Source organism: Parasteatoda tepidariorum, chromosome 2 (genome assembly GCF_043381705.1).
Source record: "Parasteatoda tepidariorum isolate YZ-2023 chromosome 2, CAS_Ptep_4.0, whole genome shotgun sequence".
NCBI lineage: Eukaryota > Metazoa > Arthropoda > Arachnida > Araneae > Theridiidae > Parasteatoda > Parasteatoda tepidariorum.
Genome location: NC_092205.1, coordinates 11,237,849 through 11,262,896, shown reverse-complemented (window position 1 = coordinate 11,262,896; position 25,048 = coordinate 11,237,849). Strand labels below are relative to the sequence as shown.

Genomic DNA, 25,048 nt, shown 5'->3' with positions numbered 1-25,048 from the left:
CACCTTATAAAATTAATATAATAAATATGATTAAACACTATATGATTAAATAAAAAAAAACTCAGACATGCATAAAACAACCACCACGATCAATACAGAGGAGTGAAATTTTTTTTGTTGCCTTATTTTGATAAAATTAACAAGCAAAATAACTACGAAGAAAAAATAAATAAAAAAATAGGTTGTGTTATCTCAATACATAATTTTAATAGACATGCAAACAACAAAGTCATAAATGAGTAGATTAATATTAAACACGAGACCTGTTTGAGAAAGATATAAGAAGAAAAAAAAGGTGCTACAAACTGTATCTAATCTAGATTCAGGGATGTGGAGCAGAAAATGTTTGACGCTCCAGCTGCTGCAATTTTAATATATATTTATGCACACTTTTGAGTTTCAAATTTTAATCATAAAAGAAACAAAAAAAACATAGAAACAGCTTACATAGAAAATACAAATTTAATTTAATTCACTGTTGAGTTATTTGTTTATTCTTAAGAAAAGAATTTAATAAAATAAAGTCTCCTTAATATTTGATCTAAAGTCATTATAAATGTATTTCAATGCAATGATTAGTCTTTCTACAGCAAACTGGTAGACTGAAATGTTGTTGCAGATGCAGTAGGCCTACTAAACGTCAGCAAGATGCAATGACATTGCTGGAGCTTAGGAAAATTTAGAGCTTCAGGTCCAGCTACAGAGAAAACAGTTCGGGAGTGCTCCGGCTCAAACCCAGTCTAGCATATTCAATATGTGCCTTTCATGCACTAAAAAAAACTGACACACAATACTAAGCAAGCTAAAATTAAGAGATAGAGCAACTATGAAACAGAACTTTTTTTTCAGGTTTATAGGCTAAAGATTATTTTTTTTCTTTGTAATTAATGCCATGACTATTTTTAACAATACAAAAAATACAGTTTTTAAAAATTGATCTTTCACTCTAATTTAAAGCAAATTGATATTATTTTAGATACTATCAAAGACTAAAGTATCATTAAGTACTTTTTAATAGCTAAAACTTTCTTCTTTTTCTTACCTTCATGCAGCACGGTGAAATAATCTTGTAACCTCCATAAACCATATAAACATCCTAATTTGTGCAAAACATCAGAAAGGTGTGGGTCAGCAGCCTCTTCAATGATAAAGTTATAGAACTTTTGGAGTACAGCATGCTATATTAAACATAAAAAAAAACTTATTTTCTCATGCATTAATATAAAAAAACAATAACTTAATTATTTTGTAACATCCATTTGTTTTACAATATTTAAAAAAAAATTAAAATTCTTAAATTCATAACATCAAACTAAGAGTAACTGACAAACTCTTATAAGATGAAACTTAACATAAACAGAAAAAATGAAAAAATATATAATGCAAAATACAGACAACATCACTCACTGCTGGCCTCAATAGAAAAGTCAGTTTTTAAGAAAAACTATAATCAACCACAATGATAAATAATATAATCAAACAAGAATATCATAAGTTATATTCATTTGCATTAAAAACAAGAAGCATACCATTTGGGGTAGTAATATATTTACCTCAAAGAAAACTAAAGACAAATCTCTGCAGTAAAACACTTGGTTATTGCTTTTTGCAAGAAAGGCATCATTACTATCTGATAATAATTCGTCATATTTTTCGTAACTTTGCTGCATGAGATAGCATACCAGCCATTGAAATGCATCAATTAACACTGAAATTGAAACAGAGATAAGTAAAAATAACAAAACTTATATTCTTAATAAAGACTGTCAATACAAGTTTTTTTTTGAAGTATTTATTCAGGATTGCCACCCAAATCTGGAAAAAAATTCCCTTTAACATATTATACGCATTATATTAACAGGAAAAATATAATCACTTGTGTAAGCTGTATTGGGCAAACTATACTAGTTTCAATTGCTCGAAAACATAATTAAAACTAATAATGCTATAGTGAATAAAATAAAATAGTATAGCTGAAATATTACCCTTAAATATCCCATAGATTGCAAGTCAAATTTTTATTCTTATTTTCCTAGTTTTTTAAAAAAAGAGAAAATAAGAAAAAATATTTCCTGTTTTTTACTCAGTCTCTAAAGAAAAACTCAAAATTCCCTGTGAAGTGGCAACCCTATAATTTATATTAACTGTGTGTCAATTGTATAATAAAGTATCAATAGGAAATAAAACAAAAGTCTCATTGAAATTTTCATAAAGGAGAAGGGAAAAAGAACTAAAATAAATAAATTAAAAAAAAAAACTGTTCAGAAAAAAATTCCTCACCATTCTTTGTTTGGGGAGGAAGATTTAGTCAGTTTCATAAAATCAATTGTGGAATTTTAATCAATATAATAATTTACCTCGTGGTTGCAAAGAAACAAACTTCAAAGAAAACACTATAGAATATTCACTAAGAATTATTATAATTTCAAAACTTAATTTTTATTTCAGCTGAAACACTTAAGAATCATTGATTATAGCCAATAGATAAGTTAAAGTCAAAAATGAAAACTATTTTTTTTTTTAAATGCTAACCTTTCATATTCAAACAATCTTTTACTTCTCGAGCATGGAATGTTTCTCCCAGAATCTGATCCATGTGATCCAGGAAGCATATGCTCTCCAGATGAACAAACTCACAACCCTCTACAATTCATGTAAACAGAAATAAAATTAAAACTATGCATGTAAAAATTCAAAAAGGAAGTAGTGGTACACATAATGATTGAATTTATTTCAATGCAAAAAGCTTTAATGTATAAATAAGTTATTACTTGTGAATAGAAATTTTTATTTTTTTTATTTAAATACTCTGATTTGTTGGAAAAGGGAAAAAAAGCGATAAATTAACAGGCAATATAACATGAAATGCACTTATCTGTGAGTGACAATAACTAAATTTAAATAAAAATTTACATGTTGTACCTTTGAATACCTTTCAAAAAACGATTAATGAAATCTTGATACAATTAATGAAATTTTGAAAGAAAAAACATTTATGAATCCCTTCAAAGTGAAATCAAAATGCTTCTCAGTTAGCAATGCTAGAAATAAAGTGAATGTAATGTATAAAATAATTGAATAGCACATGTACTAAATGCTATGTAGCATTCAAATGCAGAGAAAACCTATAAGATGTATACAAAGTAAAAAAAAATAATAAAGTGTTAAAACTTATCTCAAATAAAAAAAAAAGATTAAAAAAAGGAAAACAGAGAAACTCAGGATTTTGGAATCCATATTTAATAATACCTCCCAAATGAAAAAAAAAAAAATCTAACAGATTTTGAAGTATATTTGATAGTTAAATATTAAGACACATAGTATTAATTTTGATTAATACTTTAACATCTGCCCAGTAGCCACTAAATCACACAAATCACTATAGGTTTGATTTCGGGACATTGTAGCATAGTTGGTAGCAGAACTATTAAAATTATTTTCATTTCTGTTGTGAGATAAAATAGAAAACTCATCCCATTGTTCCATTATGTGGTGTACTACTTGCTCACAGACCTTGAGGGCCATAACCTAAGTATTGAATAATATATATGCTTGGCACACCCTGCAACCAATAATTGGCATCATTAGATGATATAGTAGATGGCACAGTTTATAGTTTAAAATTCCTACACCCATTTAAAAAAGGATAAATATATTCTTAAGGTTAAATAATTATTCAACTTGAACTATCACTTATATAAATTACCCTAACATAATAAATCTGTACAAATACTTAATGTACAGTGCACAAAAAAAAGGGCCACCCTGAATAACTTTTGATATAATGATCGGATCTTCATGTTCTAGGACTCAAACTTAATGGCTCAAGGGGGTGACCTCAAATTTGCTAATTAATTGTGCAGACAATTTTTTACTATAAGCTATTTTTTGCATGAAATTATCTTAGGATAAACAAATTTTATAATTGTGTGCAAAATTTTCTGAATTTGCTTAAAAATTTCTCGAAATACTCAAAAAGTAAAATTAACATTAAGGGGTCCTATTTTTAGAGATCTCTAATAACCAAACTATTGGACCATATTTCTCAGATTGTGACTACCCTCTATAGTTTGGGAGTCAGAAATCTGAATCCCTCAACAAAAAAAAAGGTATGTTTATTGACAGAAAGTATGTTTTTGGGCATGATTATGTAGCTTAAAATATCACCTGTACTTATTAATTAGCATATTTCAGTTCACCCTCTCGAGCCATTAAGTTTTGAGTCCTAGTATGTGAAGATCTGTTCATTAGATTAAACGTTATTCAGGGTGTTCCTTTTTATTTGGTGCATTGAACAACTAACTATTTAACACTAATTAAATTATTACTTAAAGATAACCTAACAAAATGAATTTAACACTAATAATCTAATCTACTATCTTACATAGAGTAAATTAAATATTAATTTACACAACGTAAATTATTATTTAAGACAACAAAATAAAGTAAATTATTAAAGATAACTATAGTTAAAAAAATACCCATGTTTTTAGTGCCACAAAAGAAAAATAAATAGATACTGCAAAACTAATAGATACTGCTTTGTTAGAAGTCAGTCATATTAAATTCAAAATAATATTTAATAAATAGTATATTCAAAATTGCGACAATTTAATTACCTCTTTTCTTCTTTAAGAGACCGAGTAAATAATTGCTTGTCTGTTGAAGTAAGACATTATTATCTCCTTCATACGTACAGTTTGCATCATTATCATTTCTCAGATGGCCGAATCCACTAGCTTAATAAGAACAAAAAAATTTCTAAGATGAAAGACAGATAGATCATGCAATAATTTACTAAACATTACTAAATAGTTCATAAATTTCAAATTCAAATTGTATTTTTACCTTGCAAGTAACCGTGACCACCACAAGCTTCACGGCATTCCTGAATAGCATCCCTGGCTGCCCAAGTAATGACAGGCTTTGCAGCAGAACACAAAGCATGTAGCTCACCAACTTGATCCGACTTAAAAATAAAATGAGTACGGGAATCAATATAATTTAAAAGCAGAAAAAATATAATTACTATAATCAGTATAATTTAATACAGAAAAAAAAATACAATTACAACCAAATAAGAATTAATGGTAACCCAATGCCATATGTTTATGTTACTGTGAATGACCGAAATCAAGAGTACATCACATGTCAACAATCACATAGTCTCTTTGGTGCATGTTTGAAATAGTTGTATCAGATTTGATATTAATTTCGTCAATATTATATTCAATCGATATTTTAATATTTCCTGAAGATAGATTAGAAGAAACATCAGTGTTCGGAATACCGGGTAAATGTATACCGTGTAGTGGCACTGAACCTTAAAAAAATATCAGTGTAGGGTACACCAAGCAAATGTATACCAGGCAGTGGCACTAAGCCTTCAGTGTAGGGTATACCGGGAAGTGACACTAAACGTTAAAAAAACATTAGTGTAGGGTATACCAAGCAAATGTATACTGGGTAGTGGCACTTAACTAGACCTAGTATATATTTCGGACATTTACTGAAGCAACTATGTGGTTGTCAACAACCACCAATTTCGGTCATTTACAGTAACATATATAAAACATTATTCTGTTACAAAATTGTGTTTATTTGGAAACTCGCCAGAAAAAAACAATATTATGTATAAAAATTAATAAATAAACAGTTTACAAAATATATTCATATAATAAATGCAAATTTAACAACAAAAAAAAAACTAATAAAACTTTGCTTACAAGCTCAGAAGACTTTTCTCCAAAAATGATTTTCATCTGTATATTTATCAAGTCGTTGTTATAACGAGACACAAAATGATACAAAGTATATGCAGCAGCTAAGTATGGTAGTAGTCTGTATTGCTAAAAAAATACAATAAATATTTTCTTTTTAGCATAATGGGCAACAAAAGTGCTTAAAAATATTTTTGTTTTCATTCAATTGAATATTAAAAAAATTATTGGCAAAAAAGATCTTAATAATCATAAAATCTGAAGGAAAAAAAAAAGGATTTCCAAACTCTTATAAAAAATTTTTTTGTAATGATGTTGATTTAGTTTTTCACTGCAAGCAGCTCATCGTGAATGAATGTTTTTATATTGATTTAAGTCAATAACTTGGCTTTCTTTATGTAATGAAACATTTCTTACATGAAAAAGGTAATCTATTTCAACCATGCTCTGCTTGTTCAGTAACAACATCATAATTTACCTTTTAATTCATAAGAGTACATTTCAAATTTAAGAAATGCATGTCAAAATTTATACTTTCATGATTTTTATTTCATTTTTTTTTCTTTTTTGACTTAGTTGTCAAACTTTATCTATCTCTGAAATATTAGTTGTAATTAGAAAAACATCACTTGAATTAATCAGTTAAAAAGCATACATTAAAAAAATAATTAAAAAGAAACCTTACGTCACACGTAGTTGATAAACATTAAGCGTGAAAGAAATTAATTTTCTATTCCTAACTTGAGGAGCTACTCCTATTTTAATGATTCAATCCAACCAATACATAAACTTACTGATCTGATAAAGGTGAGATGCATTTAAAGAAGGAAAAACTTACATGAAGCTGATACTCTAAAATAGGTATTTCTTCTTGACCTTGTGGACCAAACTGTTTACGTATGGCAGCATATCGTATAGCTATGGGTAGACACATATGCAAGTTTGCAATACCAACACTAATTATTCCCATTCTGCCCAAAGATAAAGAACCTAGTGATGCACCAAATCTCTTATTTGGATCCTGTTAAAACAGATACATTAATGACTCTATATACTAACAGTTTCTGACACAAATCATTTATATTATTTAGCAAAGTATTCAATTTTGCACTGTTTACAAAAGTTCACAGTTACAGTTATTCATTATTTCCCTACAGATTGAAGTTTACAAAACAAATAATTTATACTATTTAGCAAAGTATTAAATTTCAAGCAGCCATTAAAAAAATTTATATCTGTATCAACCGGTGGTCGGAAGTAGCACACTACAAGTAAAGAAACTACTGTAGTCGCTACTTTTTTTCTAGTGTAGTGTGCTACTTTTTTAAAAAAAAGTAGTATTGCGAGTAAGTGCAATACAAACAAAAAAAAACCCAAACAATAGAGATTCCACGAAATTCCTTTTACGTTACTTTAGAAAAGAGACTTAGTTCAAACGACACTCATCTTCGGAATTTGATGGGTACAATTGGTAAGTCCATCAAAGGATGCAATGAAAATGACCCTGTTTACGTAGCTGAGCGTTAACAGAAATTACTAATCACCTTGGTCACACTTTCTGCACACTCGTGAAACATTGATGTAATTTAAAAGTAAGGGAACATATTTTCAATGTAATTAATTTCTTAGTTTAAATTAGAGAGCATTAAACAATTAAAAAAGGCATAAAAAGTTTAAGGTTATTCAAAAAAAATTTCTTTTAATTTAACAACTCATTTAAACATGAATTAACTTAAAATAATCCAAACTTGAGACTGCTTTCCAGACCCAACCATTTGCACAATAATTCCCCTTATATACTGAGGGTCAGAAACTCACATCTGTCAACAAAAAAAAAGGTAGGAATATTTATTTGGAGCGTCTGCTCTTGTAACTTAAAATATCCTTTGCCCTAGCTAAGCAGCATATTCTATGTTGTCTCCTCAAACAAATAAGATTGAGTCCCTGTACGTGAAAATCCGAAAATCTAACCCAAAGTTTAATCAGGATGATTCATTTTTTGCACACAGCACATTGCATAATAGCAAAAGATGAATTAAATCATATCAAAATATTAATTTGCACTAAATTCATATTTTAAATCCTTAACTTTAGCCAAATAAAAAACACAAAAATGAGAACACATAATATTTCAATTGAATTAACTCAAAATAATTAACTAAGATGAACGTACTTTGTAAGGTGAAATATATTTTCCATCAGGTGTAACATCACCAGTTCTACTTAAGAGAGCCTCTCTAGGAATTCTGTAGTTTTGGAATGACATAAACCTGAATAATAAAGAAAGAATTTGACATGGCTATTAGTAAGACAGACCTGTTAATATACATTAACCTGCAAACCCCGCTCACAGAAAATTTGCCACCACCGCAAATTTTTTTTTTTACTGTAACTAAAATTTAAAAAAAATAATTCTCCTTCTCAAAGAAAGTTTTGTCTTTTTTCAAATTCCTGAGGGGAAAAAAAGATTAATTTTTTCCCCCTTCTTCCTACCAATGCAAACACTATTTAAAACTACATTAACATGGTTTAAAATTACACATTGCGATTCATCTTTAAGATCGTGACTCCTACTTTACGATTTTATATAAAATATCACTTTTCGTAACCACTATTATGATTATTAAAAGCCACATTCGTATTCACGGGATTTTAAAATCAAACATGGAAATTCACATTAATGCGATTCTTAAAACAAACCTCAAGATTCACATGATTTTAAATTTAAATGCTGAGGTTCATATTCACGTGATTTAAAAATCACACATTGAGATTCATATTTACAAAACTTATATACATAAATAAAATCTTGCAAAGATATTTTTATGAAAACGTAGATAACATTCTCTGAATAAATGCTTCCTGCATACACTTTTTTTATTGCTCAAATTTGAAGTATCTTTTCAATTATATAAAAAGTGCTTTTGGGTTTTTATTTTCAGTTTTTTTGGTCCTTTAACTCATGCCAGTGATATGATTCAATATAAAGTTAAACAAATTTCATCAAAATGAGGTGGTGAAAAAAGGGTTGAAACTAGTTAAAAGTGTTGATCTATCTATATGTGCAAAAAGTTTTTTTTTAATGAAACTTTGTCTTTGCAGAGTTTTTCATTTTACCTAAGCCTTGAGAAAGGCTTTTATCAATACAGGATAGATAAGAATAAATATTCTAAAAAACTTTATCACTTTCATAAATATTGCAGCTTTTACCCTGGAATAAATATGTTTTTAAAAGAATCGGATTATGAAATACTAGTTAAATGGTACCAGAGTTCAATATAAATATATAGTTGAGTATGAAAAATTTAAGACATCAGGTACTAACTAATATCATTAAACTGTTGTAGAAACTATTTTTGATGCAAAAAGAATGGGGAGAATTAACAAAAATGGTGAAAAGGTCACTAAAATATTTTTGGGTCATGGTGCCCATATTTTCATTAAGAATATGAACTCCCTGGAAGAATGACATTAAAGAAAATAAAAATAAAAATTATGAAGCTAAAAAAGAAATTTACATTGCATAGATCATTCTGTGTTCATAACAAATATTACACTGACATACTTCTACAATAGTCTAATTTATTGACTAACTGCTTTATTTATACACTACTTCATATTTTATAGGCTTAGGTTTTTATACGTACGTATTTAGCAAGAAGCTTTTCAGTGCATAAGCATACAGTGAATTTAATAAATCACATTATGAATTAGATTTTATTAAAAAAAGAAATTTTTTAAATAGAAAAAAATTACCCATTATCTAATCCTTGTAGTCCCAATTTAGGTCCCATATCACCCACAGTTACTCCAGAATAAGGTAAGTGAGTCTTAGGATCTCGAATGGGCACTATAAAAGCATGAAGTCCATGACATTTACCATCAGGCGTATACAGTTGAGCATATAGAGCAGCGTGTGAAGCACTTTGTCCTAAATTTCCAATCCACATTTTTGTTGCCTCTAACCTTGGAGTGTTCAAAACAAATTCCTAGAAAACATAATAAAGCTATACAATGATAGGTTAAAAAATATACTGTAAATCTATCCAAGAGATCACATCTCAGAATCATAGCAGAAATATTATACTCAAGCACAAACCTATTCTTTAAGCATTTTTAGTAATGATAAGTAATGCGATAAGTAGCGTTCTAAGTTTAGTTAGGATTAATATTGTTTCTAATCATGTTAAGAGGAAAAAACAAAAAAACCTTCAATTAATAAGAATGGTAATAATTATGAAGAATTTTAACAGAAAAATCATGGAAATCCTTTAAATTCATATTAGGAAAAAAATTTAAAATGAGCATTGATGAAAAGAAAAACCAGCTTAGTTCACTAAATGGTATTCGTTAGCTTCAGAAAGTTTTTCTGTAATCCTTCTTCATAGATTTGTTCTTTTATTTCCCCAGTCCACATTTCTATTTTTTTAATCCATTAAAGAAACAGTAAAATCATTCATATATTTAGAAACTACAGAAAATTTCCTCATAGCTTGATATCTCATAAATAACAAATAATTCATCATTATCTCCATCGCAGAATTTTATCAGGTTTTCTACAACAAACCTTTTTAGCATTATCTTTCTACAAGATACTTTTAACAAATATACAAGGCAAAGAAAAAAAAAATTCTTTTTACTTCATTATTCTCAAATGAGAATAGAAAAATCCTTAGCATTTATTTCCCCCCACCAATAGGCAAGGAAACATCTTTTGAATATAATTCTGGCAAAACAAAAATCTTTCAAAAATTTCTGCAAAAAAGGAAACCATTTTTTTTAACTTCATTATTCTTAAATGAGAATAGAAAACCAAGAGCATTTCTCTCCCCTCCGTTGGGAAAAAGGAATGTTTTGAATCTTGAAATGAATGTAATTCCAAAGTAAAAAATTCTTTCGAAAATTTCAGCAGAAAAGAATAAGAAAATTAAAAACAATGGATAAATCTCTTTGCAGGAGCTCTGTAATGTTCTGCGATAATGTCGCCCTGGTTTTGCCATGGGGATCATCATCATAATTGGTTAGACAGCCCAATGCCCTCCTCCAAAGATCATAGCATACAATTATTTTTAGGAATTTTACCAGACTTTTCCTTCTACCAAAAAAGTTAAAGTTTCAAGTTGAAATTTTTTTAAATATTTTATTAGTCAATTCAAAAGTTATAACTTTTAACTGGTATAAATGTATAGATTTTTTGAAATCAGTTGCAATTGAAATCAGTTATATATATCAGTCAACCTATATATATCAGTTATATATATCAACAAACCTGCGAAAGTGGATCATATGTAGCAGTTGTCTTCATGCAGCGAGTATTTGTTCCATGAGCCATTTCAGTTAAGGCAAAACAACCGATAGCCTAAAATATAAAAATATTTTTAAAATAATTAATAGCTAATCATTAGTCATTGGTAGAGAGGGGTGTATATCCCCTTCAATAATTAGAAATATCTAAAAGTTTCCCTCAATATTTCAGAGATAAAAAAAAAATGAATTAGTATTGATTTAAATTCCTTAAAGTTTAAAACAAGAAATAAATAAAAATAATTAATCCTTCTGCACATATTTAGCACATTTAAGAATTTTTTATCTATGAAATTTAGAGAACTATTGTAACTGTGTAATTTAAATTCAAGCTCCCTCAAAAATTGGGCTCCTGCAATTTCCATGTTAAAAAAAAATTTAATTTCTTATTAAAGTATTTTAAAAACACATACATTTTTAAATTTTAATTAATTCACTAAGAATGCCTTTATGAGTAGATCCCTTTTCATAGAAGGAACTTCTTTATTTCTATGCCAAAAATTTAAAGAAAGGAAATTTTTGTGCAACTCAATAATATTGCTACTACATTACAAAATATATATTTTAGTATTAAATTTAACAAAGAATATTCAAAAAGGCCTCTTTAATTATTATTAATTTAGAAGGTCTCTATATAAATAAATTAATTTCTACAGATGATAAAATTATGAAATATGTTTGCTTGCATATGGATTTAACATGGTGGTGAACATGCATTTCGAAACTAGATTTTCAAATGTCCTTAAATTTTTCTAATTTTCAAACATTCTTATAAGATTATATTAAACCATTATGAATTTTAATATTCATTTTAAATTATTTTAAAAAAATACAATGACCCATTAGACCATTGTCTAAATTTAAATTCAGATATGTTTAGTTTTTCCTCATATTAAAAAAAATATAACAAAATAATAATACAGAACTTTAATAATATTTTCAAGTTTAGGAGGAGCCTCCTTCGAATTGGCCTACCTTAGGATATAAAGATTTAAGGCTAACTTTTCAAACATGTAAAAGAAAATTTTACTTCATAAATTCTGAACTTAGCTATAAGTAAACGAACATATTTCTCTGCTTTAAAATATTCCTTTTAAGCAAAACCTCTTTCTTTAATACAAACTTGTGAATATAAATGGTCTGAAAAAATTAAAATGTCTGAGTTATCAAAATAAAACAAAAATAAGCTATTATAATTTTTAAACAAAGTAAGTCAGTATAAGTCTAAAATAACTATAATTTTAATAATTTTTAAGGTAAACTGTTTTAATTTACAAATAAATAAGTTGATGCATTAGCCTAATGTTGAACAGTGAAAAACATAGTTTCAAATTAAAACAAAATCATTCCAATTGCAATGATTTATTCCAAAATTAGAAAATGATAAAAGTACAGTTTTTTACCTAAAGAAAGAGAAACAAAATTTAAATTATGAACTAACAGAATAACTTTAATACAATCACAAATAAATATAAGATCAATTTAAACTCTAGATTTAGCAATTTTTGATTAATAATTGTCACTATTTTATTTGAATGATTAAGAATTCTGGAAAAGTTCATCCAAAATAAATTTACTCATAAATAAAAAGTAATAATCAACATCAAAAGTGCTGATTAAATTTTATCACCAAAATAATACATTAAAAGTTAATGATTTGAAAAACATTCCATTATATCCCAAATTGCTAAAAAATAAATAAAATTTTTTAAGGTAACAAATTGAATTTTAGTTTAATGCTTACTTTGAAATTGCTGACATCATTCATTAACTTCACATGTCGTTTTGTTCCAGAAAGCCTCAAAACCATTATGAAATACTAAAAATGAATAATAAATAAGTTACAGAAAATAAACGGCTAAAAATATCAAGAATCAGTCCTTTTTGTTTTCTTTAACTTGTTATGTAAGTTTCATAAGATTTTTTAATAAGGTGTCAATAACAAAATATTGATTTTTCATCAAAGAATTTGAAAAGATTTAATTTCATTAATAAATATTAACACATTATGATATAAACGCAGTAGAGTTAGCTAATCTGCATTTAGATGTGCATTTCACACATCAGATTTTAGTTTTAGCACTAAGAATTTTTACCATAACTGAAAATACTCATCATAAATTTTTATTAAAATCTTAAATTTTTTCCTTTCCATGCTGCTGGAGAAAAATAATCACCAAGAAAATTAATTAACTTAATCATTTATCATAAATGCATTAACATAAGTACAGGGTGACAATGACACTACTACTTTCACCTATCCAAAATATAGAAAATAAATTTTTACTGCTCTAACACTGTCAATGACTAAAGCTGCTTGCATCCCAAAAGAATAAAATAAAAAAAAGACAAGCTTTACTTGTGGATGATCTTTCCAGATTGTACTGTGATGAGCCCTTTTCTTATGCCACAAATGAAGGTACAAACTTTATATAATATGTATAAGGTATGTATTTTATAAAATAATAACAATTGTGACATGAATTTATGAAATGCTGTAAAATTGTGGAAACAAACAAAAAAAATTAAAATATATTTTGTAAATAAGTTATTTTTTAAAATCTTTTTTTAGAAACCTTAGTCATTTAAATAGTGTGAAAAAAAAGTTTAAATATTATGGAATAATGTTTTTCGATTAAATATTCAATCAAGAGCGTTATTTTGGTATAATACAATCTGTGATGAAAAATGATATTAATTTACAAACATAATCACCGGTTAGCTTCCCAATCTATCTTCAAAATATAATAAAGGAGTGTAATATAAAAATAAGGAGCAAATTCCAAAAAATTTAAAAGAGAGTGAAATTGATCTCTAAATTTTTATATTTATATTTAACGTTGAAAGAAATTATGAGTTACAATAAAATACCGAGACAAATTTTACGTGAATGGGACATAAGAAGACTTTTAACAAGTTTTGAAGTACAAGATATATTATCTTATTTCTAATAATCACCTGTTCACTGCTTTATTATTCAATATATATGCATTTTAAATAGAACAAATAGGATTATAGTAAAAAATATTTTATCATTATAAATTACTGGATTAACATAAACTGGTTCATTTAAATACATTTTTTAATAACTGGTTTAATTATAATTAACAAGTAAAATTTAAAATATAGTTAATCAATAAACTTCTCATAAAAATAAATAAAATTGCATAAATAAGAAAATATGCATTGAACCATATCTACACAACCAAGTTTTGTAGATATGCTATTCAGCAACTGTGAAAATCACTTTTTTTAACATGAAAAAAAATATTACAAGTTTTCTGGAAAAGTTTTAAAATTACAAATAATAAATCAAAAACAGTGTCATAACAAGAAAAATTTCCAAAAATATAATTTTTTTTATATAATATATAATTTTCTATTTTTCATGTACTTGGCAGTATTTATCACTAGACAGCAGCTCATTTATATTATTCTAATGTGGAAAATTGATTAAAAAGTAATGAATTCTTTATAATTTTGTATTGTTTTCAATTTATTAAGTTTATAGTTGAGACTCTAGTATGTTATACATTATCAGGGGTCTGTCTAGGTTTTTCTGAGAGGTACCTATTTTGTGAAAATTTAGACATAATTTGTGAAAAATTAAAAATTATAGTAAAAAATCAACACAAAAATATGGATTTATCGTTTCTTAAGGGAAGCAAAAATAAAATTTTAAGAGAAAGTATTTTGTGAAGGTACCGCTAAATGGTAGTAAATTCGGCCTGGACAGACCCCTGATTATCTAAACAAATAATTTGATAGTTGCTAATGATAAAAATCTTTAATGCATGTAATTATCTAAAATTTACTATGAATATTAAATTAAGAAAAGGGATACACAGTAAAAATAAGGGAGATAAGTGGCAAACCCTACCTCTAAACCAAGCAGAAGTTTTAAAGCAAGTGACCAATCTATCATGCCTACACATATGTAGAGATTTAAAGCAATTAACGGATTTTCTCTAAATTCTTCATCAGAAAAGAATTTGTATTCCTTGATGCGTTTCATTCTCTGAAAACAAAGTTTCCTAGCTTCCTGGCGTGTTAATTCAGCTGTGGGTACCTGATGAAAAAGTGGATCGGCTTCTAACGTCTTCCATACTCTGTTCTAAAAAGAAATACAATGAAATTTTATAGATCAAATGTTTTCTTGGTATACTATATATCAGTTTCAGATTTTATAAAACCTATTACCACAATATCTCTACATAACCTAAGATCCAGCATATTATGAAATTGTACATAGCACAAAGCTTTTATGTTTATAATTTTACTAAAATATTAGGTTGCAAACAATAAATGACTCAACAATAATTTTTTTTAGCTACCCATATGATTAAATGTCTATGATTTATAGACCTTATAGATTAAGTGCCTCTTGCCATAGCAGTTTTTTATTACCCCCCTCCCATAATGGAATATTATGTTCTTCTTCTTTTATTTTAACAATATTTTGAGAAGAAAAAATATTTTAAGTCTTCGTAGTCATGCAAGAAATTAAATAGATTACAATCAAGTTTTTAATTTAAAATTGCTATACAAACACACATACCCTCCAACTAGTACAGAATTTGAGCAGTGTAGGAAAGTATTTTCCTTTGTGGTAGCAAAGGTATCTTATTCACATTTCAATAAACTAAAATTAAAGAATTTTCCCCCAACCATACATAAATAATTTAAACAGATATGTTAAAAGTCATATCGGTTCTAAAGTCTTGATATAGGTTTTATATGAAATCAATTTGTTTTAAAAACTTCAGCTTTAATTCGCTACTACAGATAAACATATTTCATACGAAATTCAAATATTGGAAGGCATGAGAATAAATTAAATAAACAAATGTAAAACAATCAATATCTTCAACAATGTGATTAGAGATTTTATTTGTTTCTAAATTTAAGTTTTAAAAATATCAAAGTCATTGCTAAATAAACAATTATATTACCTGAAACTCAATCATATCTCTACCAATGAATAGCAACTTCATTTCTTTCCAATTAAAAGAAGCTTTTGACCTGTAATTATCTAAGGGACCTGGACAGAAATCTTCCAAATGTTCATATTTCATGTTCGGTTTGATGGGTCGTTTTACTTCAGTATTCATTTTGGCTAGAAAATTAGTGTAATAAAAATCAATATACAATTACTATTACTTTAATACTAGTTGAATGCAGCAAATAGGTAAAAATAAATATGTATTATATTACAAATATTATTATTAAAAAAAACAAAGCATAAATAATTTGTGAGTTTGATGCAAAAATAAAAGTACAAAATAAATTATCAGTGTAGTATGAAAGTTTTTGTAAGAGTTTTAAAAAAATTATACAAATTTCAAAATTTTGAAAATTATCTAAAATGAATATACAATTACTTAAATACTAATTGAATGTAGTAAATATGTAAAAATAAATACATATTATGCATTACAAATATTATTATTAAAAAAACAAACCATAAATAAAAATTAGTGAATTTGATACAAAAATGAAGTTACATAGTATGACAGTCTCGTAATATTTTTGAAAAAATTTTCCAAATTTCAAAAGTGCACTAAAATTTGTATAAATATGTCCCAATAAATCCGCACTTTGCATTTCTAATCATTTAAGAAGTGCTGTGACCAGTGCTAAACATACAAAAATTTAAATGTGCTGTTTTCTATTAAATATGTTATTTGACACTTTTAAGACAAGTTTAATCAATACTACCAAAATTAATGTAATGTATTATTCAATATTAAAGAAAAATAGGGACGAATTCCAGCATTCTTGTATGAATTACGTAGAACAATAATTTAAAATGTATAACAGTAAACTTAAATTAACGTGCAGAAAAGTTTCGTTTAAAAAAAATTATGTAAACGTTGTAATTTAGGATACAAATTAAGAAATTATTTTCTTAAAAAAACTTATACTAAACCAAAAAATTAAGTATAACTGAAAAAAAATTACTTTAGAATTGACAAACTTTCCAAAAGAATTCCGTTTTCTTATTTTATGAGAAAGAATAAAATGTTCTCGGAAAATTTTTATAATTTGATACAAAGAAAAAAAAACAAAAAAAGAAGTAAAAAACAATGTAATAAAACTGAGGAAAGGATTAAATTTTTTAGAGTAAATTTAAATTCTTTTCAAGAGTAGAACAGAAAAATAAAAATTTCAGTTCCAACAACTGTTACACAAATCAATCACACTTACTCTTACAAACTTGAAGCTTCCTGTATAAAAAACAAAGTATTTAGATAATCCAAAATTTACAAATTATAATTTATGTAAAAACTCATTCATTTAAAGAGAATAAATTTAAAACTCGCTAAAAACCGGCGAATTTACAAACACATTCCTCTGCTGCCACCCTTATTTTTAATACAATAAAAAAAGCCGACATGGGCGTGTTCAGTGAACGGCACGTGCGCCAGTAGTTAACTCTACGTCACAGACACGTTACCTTATCGATTTTCGTTCATTCATTTTTTATTTATTACTCAATTTGTATAGTCACGTGAAATTCTTTTTTTGTGGCTGTAGAATATATGATAAGAGAAATGAACGTCTCAATCAAACATTGAAATTACGCTGGGCGTGTTGTAGTTTTAAATAGGATTCTTACACATTTCTGTAGGTTCTCTCCCTTTACAAAAATAAAGCTCTTTTTTTCTCTCCAACATTCGATGTTTGATGATGTATTAAATTATTTATAGTCACTATATTTAGAAGTATACACTCATTCACGGTCGTGATCGTCGATCAATGTAAAATATTCATCTTGCAATATTTTTCTGTTCGAGTCATCTTTTCTAAAGATCTTATGCCCCTGGGTCTGCTGAGATTTTTGATACCGTAAAAAATTGACTGGAAAGTTCTCTAATATATACGTTAATAATATCATTCCTAATGTCGAAGATGAAGCTGTTCATATCGGGTTGATTAAAAAGTTCCCGATGTGTCAGATTAACATATTTTAAAATGGCAAGAAGACTGATCTGATGGGTGTTGGTAAATGAAGGTGGAAAAATGTGTGAGAGAGTTGTTGGCCACCGACTGGGATCGAACACGGGTTCTTTGAATGTTGAGTCTGTAGTCGGATGCTCTAATCTTAATGAAAATGGGGGCACACCCCCGAGCAGGGTAAGCAGCAGGGTCTCCGCACACTCCTCCCCCAGTTAACTCTGGAAAGTCTGACTCGTAGTCAGACGCGATCGTATTTCGATAGAGAGCCTACATGGCCGTAAGTGAAGTTGCCATTCTAGTGCAGTTAAGGCTTTGTTTGAGGTTCTGCAAAGATTTTTTGTGGAGATCAAATAGTGTAGTTCAGTCATATGTCGAGGGATGCGTGTTCGTTTTCCATGGTCATCAATGTGGAGGAATGGAGAGAGATGCTCATGACCCTCGGGCAGGGATCAAACCCGGAAATTTTGAGTCCGTAGCTGGATGCTCTAATCTTCATGGAAAAGTGTGAGTTAGAGAGCTTTATATTAGTTGCTGCCACAAACGCTTCAAAAATACTAGATAACTGAAACTTTCATGGCCTTCTGCAATTACATAGAATTTTTGTTTCCTACTAAAAAATAAAAGGCTCTGGTTCAGGTCAAAATTATGATCCGCGGATGAATGGAGAGTAAATGTGTCCTCCCTGTAAAACAGGATGTAACGCATGATATGTATGTTGTCTCCGGCAGTGGCGTACGCAGAATTTTTTCAAGAGGGGTGTTCATAATTTTCTGAAACTACTAAAAGAAATTCGAGTCTGTAATAAAGCACTATTATTTCCCTAATTTAGACAGCTAGACAATTTTGACTTTTTATTTTGACAACATAGTTTGGTTAAATTTTGATTTGATTTTTTAAGTTTAAGAACATAATGTAATATCTTCTGAAAAAATTCCAATGTCATATGGGCGGGAAGTAACACTGTGAGGGCCACTTTCACATTCATCAGATTTTGTTACGCTAGAAACGTTTTCTTCAACGGAAGTATCACATTTCTGTACAGCAGAAAAACTTACATTGATACTAGATGCTGTCACCTCACTAATTTCAGGTCGTGATTTTTTCTCAAAATAATTAAAAATTGTTAAATTCTTACGTTTTGACATCCTAAAGATCCAAGAACAGTAAATATATATATTGGCACAGAAATAAATGCTATGCTCAGGGCCGGTGCGTACGCGGGGACCTAGGCCATTCAAATTTTTGGGGCCCTTCGATTAAGTTGTTTTTCTCGTATATTTTTTATTTCTTCAAATATAAAAGTATTTATATATCTTTTTATTTCAGAAATCATGTTTAAAATTAAAATAAATAATAATAAATTGAATTTTACTTTATATTGTTAAATAAGAACTAAATTTTAATCATAACATTTTGAAAATTTTTTTATATGTATTTAAAATTGATTTTTTTAAAAAAAAGTCATTGTTTTTCTTAATATTTTAAAATTTATTTTCAAACAAATCCATTTTAATGGGGCCCCCTAATCATTTGATATTACATCATCCACTGTACTCCGTTCCCCCTTTTATATAATTTTTCACCGCATCTCCAAAATTCTCGAATTGTCTCAAAGACGACAGAGCGTCTAGGATTCCAGAATCATCGCGTAAAGATCTCGCGAATGACAGCCAGTCTCGAAAACTATACTGGCAGGACAGAAAGGAACCAGTCCGTAACAGTATCACGTGAATTTGGTTTCAAAAGTACAACCCTATTATAGTAAATGTTTTTTCAGTATTCTGAGAAATACCGTGAGAAAAAAAAAGTAGGCATAAGGCAGATAAAAATATATTGTCTTAAAAAATAAAGCTCGCATAATTTCTCCTAAAATTTTTATTTTTTTCATTTTGTCTGAGCTCAAGGGAGGTGTTTAAAAACGAGAAATTCCTAGAGACTGATGAAATAGAAAAAAAAAGCATTTCTTTTAAGAAAATATGAGTAAAAAGGAAAATAAAAGTCATAAAATAAAGTAAATAAAAAATGTGGATAAAGTGAACTTAAATTCTGATCTTTTTTTAACATTTTTAACCGACTTAGTTGCTTTCATTTACATACGTGAGCCTTAAGCAGTGGTCGGAAGCAGTGCTCTACAGGTAGCAAAGGGTTGGGATAGCTTGGTTGGTAGGACGTTGGACTCGTGTTCGTGAGTTCGGAGATAACCCTCATTATAACATTTTCTCTTACCTCAAGGGCATTGGTATCTATGTATCAATCTAGCTTTTAACACACAACCTGAAAGTATAAAATTCACCTAGTTGTTGGCGCGTTATAGCCACAACTGGCTCTTGCGTCGAAAACTTCAAACAAACCAAACCTTACCAAACCAAATTGATCAGAAATATGTCGAAATAGCTCCGAATTTGAAAACCCCATGTATTCGAAATTGAAACAGCATATATTAATTTTTAAAAAAAATGCATTGTCTCAAAATCATTGATGAGAAATATTAACATTAAAACATAGATTAAAACGTGCACTGTCAAGGAATTTTTATGAAGTATTTAAAAAATAGAAGAAGGCAGAACCACTAGAAAAATTTTAAGATCCTCTCAAAAAAATTAAAATCGCTCGCTAAACTCACAGTTAAAGATCAGAAGTAAAACGTGCTGGAAAGAAATATGCATGCAAACATAAGTTATAGAAAATAAAAGAAATATTATATTTCATCATCAATGGTCAACCAAGTAAAGCAGCAGCGGAGTAAGTTTTTAAAAATAAAAAAAATGGGCTTTTCATTTTCACAAAACTGTTGCTTTTCTCCAAACTGACGTTTTGCGCCATTTTCAAAGTAAGCGTAGATAGCGCTAGCTTTAGATAGGCTAAACTTGAACTAACAGTCATGAGTAACAGTTGCCAACTCACAGCAAAATGAAGAATAAAACAGAGAAAAATTTATAGACATACGTAAAAAAAAAAGGGGGGGGGAATAATAAGCAAAAGAATAACAAACAACAGTTTTAAAAAAAATAAAATAAAAAAAGAATGAAATTTTGTTTAAAAAACCGTCAAAACCTTTTTTTTTTAAACTGTTGTTTGTTATTATTTTACTTACTATTCCCCCCCCCTTTTTTTTTTACATATGTCTATAATTTTTCTTTGTTTTATTATATATATATAAATTGTTCTAAAGACAATTACACGAAACACACTCACTTTCACTAAAAAGTAAATTGCGCGTATCCCTGAAGGCACACAAGCTCTCTAACGCAGATTGAATCTTAATTGAATTGAAAAATATCAGTTTGCGACCTCGAAGTTTTTTTCCACTTACAAGAAAACGAGTAATCAAATCAGCATTGCACCTTAAAGCAAAATAGTTCTAATTTATGTAGTAAAGTCAGGAAAAAATATCTTGTTTGTCCCAAAGCCTAAGATTATCAAGGCTATATGTAGACTAAAAATATTTTTATAATAACCCAGGACAAGAAATCAAAAATGTCAACACGTGGAAGATTGGTAAAAAGTACCGTCTCTTTTAAAGGGGTAAAGCAACTCAAGGATTTGGAAAAAAACTATTTTTTATTTTTTCTCTCTTTTAAAGGTGCCTCATAATAAAACCAAGTATAGCCATGATATAACTAAAGGTTCACGTGCAGGAAAAGTATCTAAACATTTTGATTTTGAATTTTCACGCAGCTCACACAAAGTTTGTGATCAAAAAGAAAACTTCATCAAAAAAGCATTTTAATCGAAGCTACATTTTTCAAGTCGACCGGATATATAACTCGAACAAATCTAAAATATATATTTACACTAATTTACCTTCTTTACTGAAGAATAATTATAATCTTTATAATGACCGAATTCAAGAGAATGTCGACTTTCACCTGTGAATGACAGCAATCGTGAATGTCCGAAATATTAGTTATATCCGATTTGATATTAATTTATTCGTTGATGTTATTATATTTATTCGACATTTAAACATCTGCCGAGGATAGATTAGGAGAAACATCAGTGTTCGGAATACCGGTTAAATGCATACTGGACAGTGGCATTTGACCTTAAAAAACATCAGTGTAGGGTATACCGGGCAGCGGCACTTAACTAGTAGTGTATATTTCGGAGATTTACCAAAGCGACTATGTGATTGTCAACATTCACCGGTGGAATCCAACAACCACCCATTTCGCCAACCATGTGTGGGTGGGGGGTCGCATGTGTGGGTATGGGAGGTCTTCTTCTTTTTGAAGTGCTAATACCTAATTATCTTCTGTTGCTCCAGATCCCAGGTATTTAAACTCGGAGACTATATCAAACTCTACTCCATCATTGACCTTTAGTATCAACAAAAAAATAATAGGTAAAAAAAAGAAGAAAAAGGAAAAAGAACAGACAGAGAGAGAGAGAGAGAGCCAGATTTACAAAACGTTATTTCGACTTTTATGAAATAAAGTTCATAGTATAATTTCACTGAGGCCGCTCTTCCAAATAAAGTGCTCACTCTGTGGCTCAAAATTTAATCAAGATAATCTTATAAGTTTCATTATAAGTTTGATAACATAATAACCTCTTGATAACATTATAAGTTTCAATCCTTTTTCAACCTCTACAAGCAAAATTTATTTTCATTTCCTAACCAACTAGCTGCCTTTGGCGACCAGCTGGTTATTGTTTAAAACGATACTAAGTATCAAAATGAAACTTAATTTTTTTTCTTTTTACGGTAAGGAGTGGATGGTCAAAATTTAAGATTTCTTCCTTAGTGGCAAACTTTCATTTAGCATTACTAACAATTGGAGCCTCTGATTACACTGGATAATTACAAAATATCGCAATGAAACTTATTTTAGCTTTCTCTTATATCTAATTAAAAAAAACGTACTGTCTAAATGTGTAGTTTTTACCTAGGTAAAAAAGCGCCAAGTAGAATTTTTTCAATTAGAATAATAAACCCGATAATTACAAAATATCATAATGGAGCCGTGATGGCTCAGGGGACTCTATCCTCTGAGCCATCATGGTATCTCAGCTATTACTTTTTATTCAAGAGATGTCCGCGATATAGTCAAAGTTCTCTATGTAGAGCCATAGTGGCTCAGGGGATAATTTGCCTTCCAATGAGGTGAACCAGGCTCGAACCCCAGCGATGGCTGATCTATGCAAATTCCGCATCCGGCTTGCACCGATCACAGTGCTGACGTAAAATATCCTCAGTGGTAGACGGTTCATGGGCTCCCCTTTCCGCCAGGCTAGCCGTGGAGGGTTTTCGTGGTTTTCCTCTCCATGTAACACACATGCGGGTTACTTCCATCAAAAAAGTCGAAATTTCTCCCGATACTTGAGCCAGGAGTTCCTTTGTCTTCTGGATTGGGTTCAAAATTACAAGGCTACGGAGTTGAACATTGGCAGTCGTGAGCCCAAAATTGGGTCGGCTATTCAACAACGGTTTTAAAATATCAAAATGAAACTTTTCTAGTTTTTCTATTCATTTCACAAGAGCACATCAACATTATAGATTTCTAACTTCCCAGAAAGTAAGAAATTTAAAGATGAGTGAGTGAAGGCTTTGCTTTATTTATATTGATAAAGTGGGGTAAGACCGGGTAGCTATAAGATTCGAAAGTCTGATGGAGATAAACTGTTCGACCTACAAACTGTCAGATTTAATCAAGATATCCATCGTTTAGATGTGTACAGTGTATAATTCATGGAAAATCATACACGTACTACTTTTTTTAAAAATGATTTTTTTTCTAGAAAAAGTCAAAACAGGACTGGGTACACATGTTAACTCTATGAAGAATTTAGAAATAGTACTAGAATTTCAGAAAAAATAGCGAAATCATGCATAAAACTAAAAGATGTGTACCAACGAAATTAATAAAACTAAAACAGTTAAAAAATTTTTTTCTTTCTTCATGAAGGAAAAAAATGTTTAGCTTTATAAAATGTTGGGCAGAAATCCTTTGTAAAACTTGACGCAAAATTTGAATATTAACTTTAATAATTTGTGAAAATTCTTTTTTAAACGTTGCATGATTTTAATGATAATTTTTTGGTTGTAGTAGAGTGCCGATTACCCGAGTCCATCCGATAATTGGGCGACTTTTAAAAACGGCCATGAGAATATTTTTAAGTAACTTCTCTTTACACTTTTTTCCAGGCTTAGGATTAGAAATTGCAGTAGTGCCTATTACAGCATAATACAAATAGCGCGTTTAAAAGTTTATTATTTTAAATTTTTTTTAGAAACCTGTTCCATTATTAGAAACTATCTACTTGACATTGAAGGAGTGCCACCGTCTTTTCCAGGTGACCGAGGAATAAAAGAAAACATTTTTCGAATCCTTTCAGATATTCTGAGAAAAATAAATAAATAAAACTTTTTTTTTTTTTTTTTTGAGAAGGTGGGGAAAAACACAAGGTCCTCGAACGATTCGGATAATTAGACAATCCGTTAACTCAGCGTTCGGATCATCGGTGCTCTATAGTATATGACGAAACGAGTTTTGTTCAATCCAACTGTGAACGAGAAGTTTTAAGAAAACTTAACGCGAAAAAAAAGCTCAATATCTAATCGGAGCACCTGATATCAGGTTTTTATCCCTCAATAACTACCTGTTGAGAAAAGTGTTCTAGAAAAACATGTTATGTTATATAAAAAAAATTTTTTATGTATCACGCAAATCACCAAATGATTCCGCTCGATGATAAATGATGACACTCGGCAACGACGTTATAAGTCGACAGGATTAAACGGTCGGGAACGGGGTACGGTACATCAACGATATGGAATATCTCTCATTTGAAATTAAATAAATCAACTTCGGAAGAGGGTACATCAAAAATATGGAATAACTTCAAATCATTTTTTCAAATGGACATTTGGTAAATAAGCAGTCAAATTCTTCTTCAACTTATGGCAATAATTAATTCATCCTGTATCTTCATCAAAAAAAAAATAATCTCTTCAATCATCAAACGTTTAGTTTATTATAAATTATACCTACGCACAGTGGAACTAAACGATCATCCGTTTTCCATGTCTATGCTGCATATTTTGTCTACGTTCCTGAGAA

At 28.9% G+C, this 25,048-nt stretch overlaps 1 protein-coding gene across 2 annotated transcripts in view; it reads right to left on the bottom strand.

Annotated features, from left to right (window-relative positions):
• Window positions 1-25,048, bottom strand: part of LOC107445632 (peroxisomal acyl-coenzyme A oxidase 3) — a 42,140-nt gene that overhangs the window by 5,742 nt on the left and 11,350 nt on the right. Inside the window, exons 1-14 of one of the 2 annotated variants that reach the window (XM_043053978.2) lie at window positions 17,232-17,462; window positions 15,977-16,140; window positions 14,905-15,138; window positions 12,769-12,843; window positions 10,990-11,079; window positions 9,477-9,709; window positions 7,894-7,990; window positions 6,559-6,741; window positions 5,727-5,849; window positions 4,849-4,969; window positions 4,620-4,739; window positions 2,533-2,643; window positions 1,554-1,708; window positions 1,043-1,178 (exon numbers count right to left, since the gene is read on the bottom strand). In XM_043053978.2, the coding sequence (XP_042909912.1) occupies window positions 1,043-1,178; window positions 1,554-1,708; window positions 2,533-2,643; window positions 4,620-4,739; window positions 4,849-4,969; window positions 5,727-5,849; window positions 6,559-6,741; window positions 7,894-7,990; window positions 9,477-9,709; window positions 10,990-11,079; window positions 12,769-12,843; window positions 14,905-15,138; window positions 15,977-16,135 (1,837 nt within the window). In that variant the 5' untranslated portion in view covers window positions 16,136-16,140; window positions 17,232-17,462. Of the gene's footprint in view, window positions 1-1,042; window positions 1,179-1,553; window positions 1,709-2,532; window positions 2,644-4,619; window positions 4,740-4,848; window positions 4,970-5,726; window positions 5,850-6,558; window positions 6,742-7,893; window positions 7,991-9,476; window positions 9,710-10,989; window positions 11,080-12,768; window positions 12,844-14,904; window positions 15,139-15,976; window positions 16,141-17,231; window positions 17,463-25,048 lie in introns of those variants that run through there. The other variant, XM_071177169.1, reaches the window with a different exon arrangement.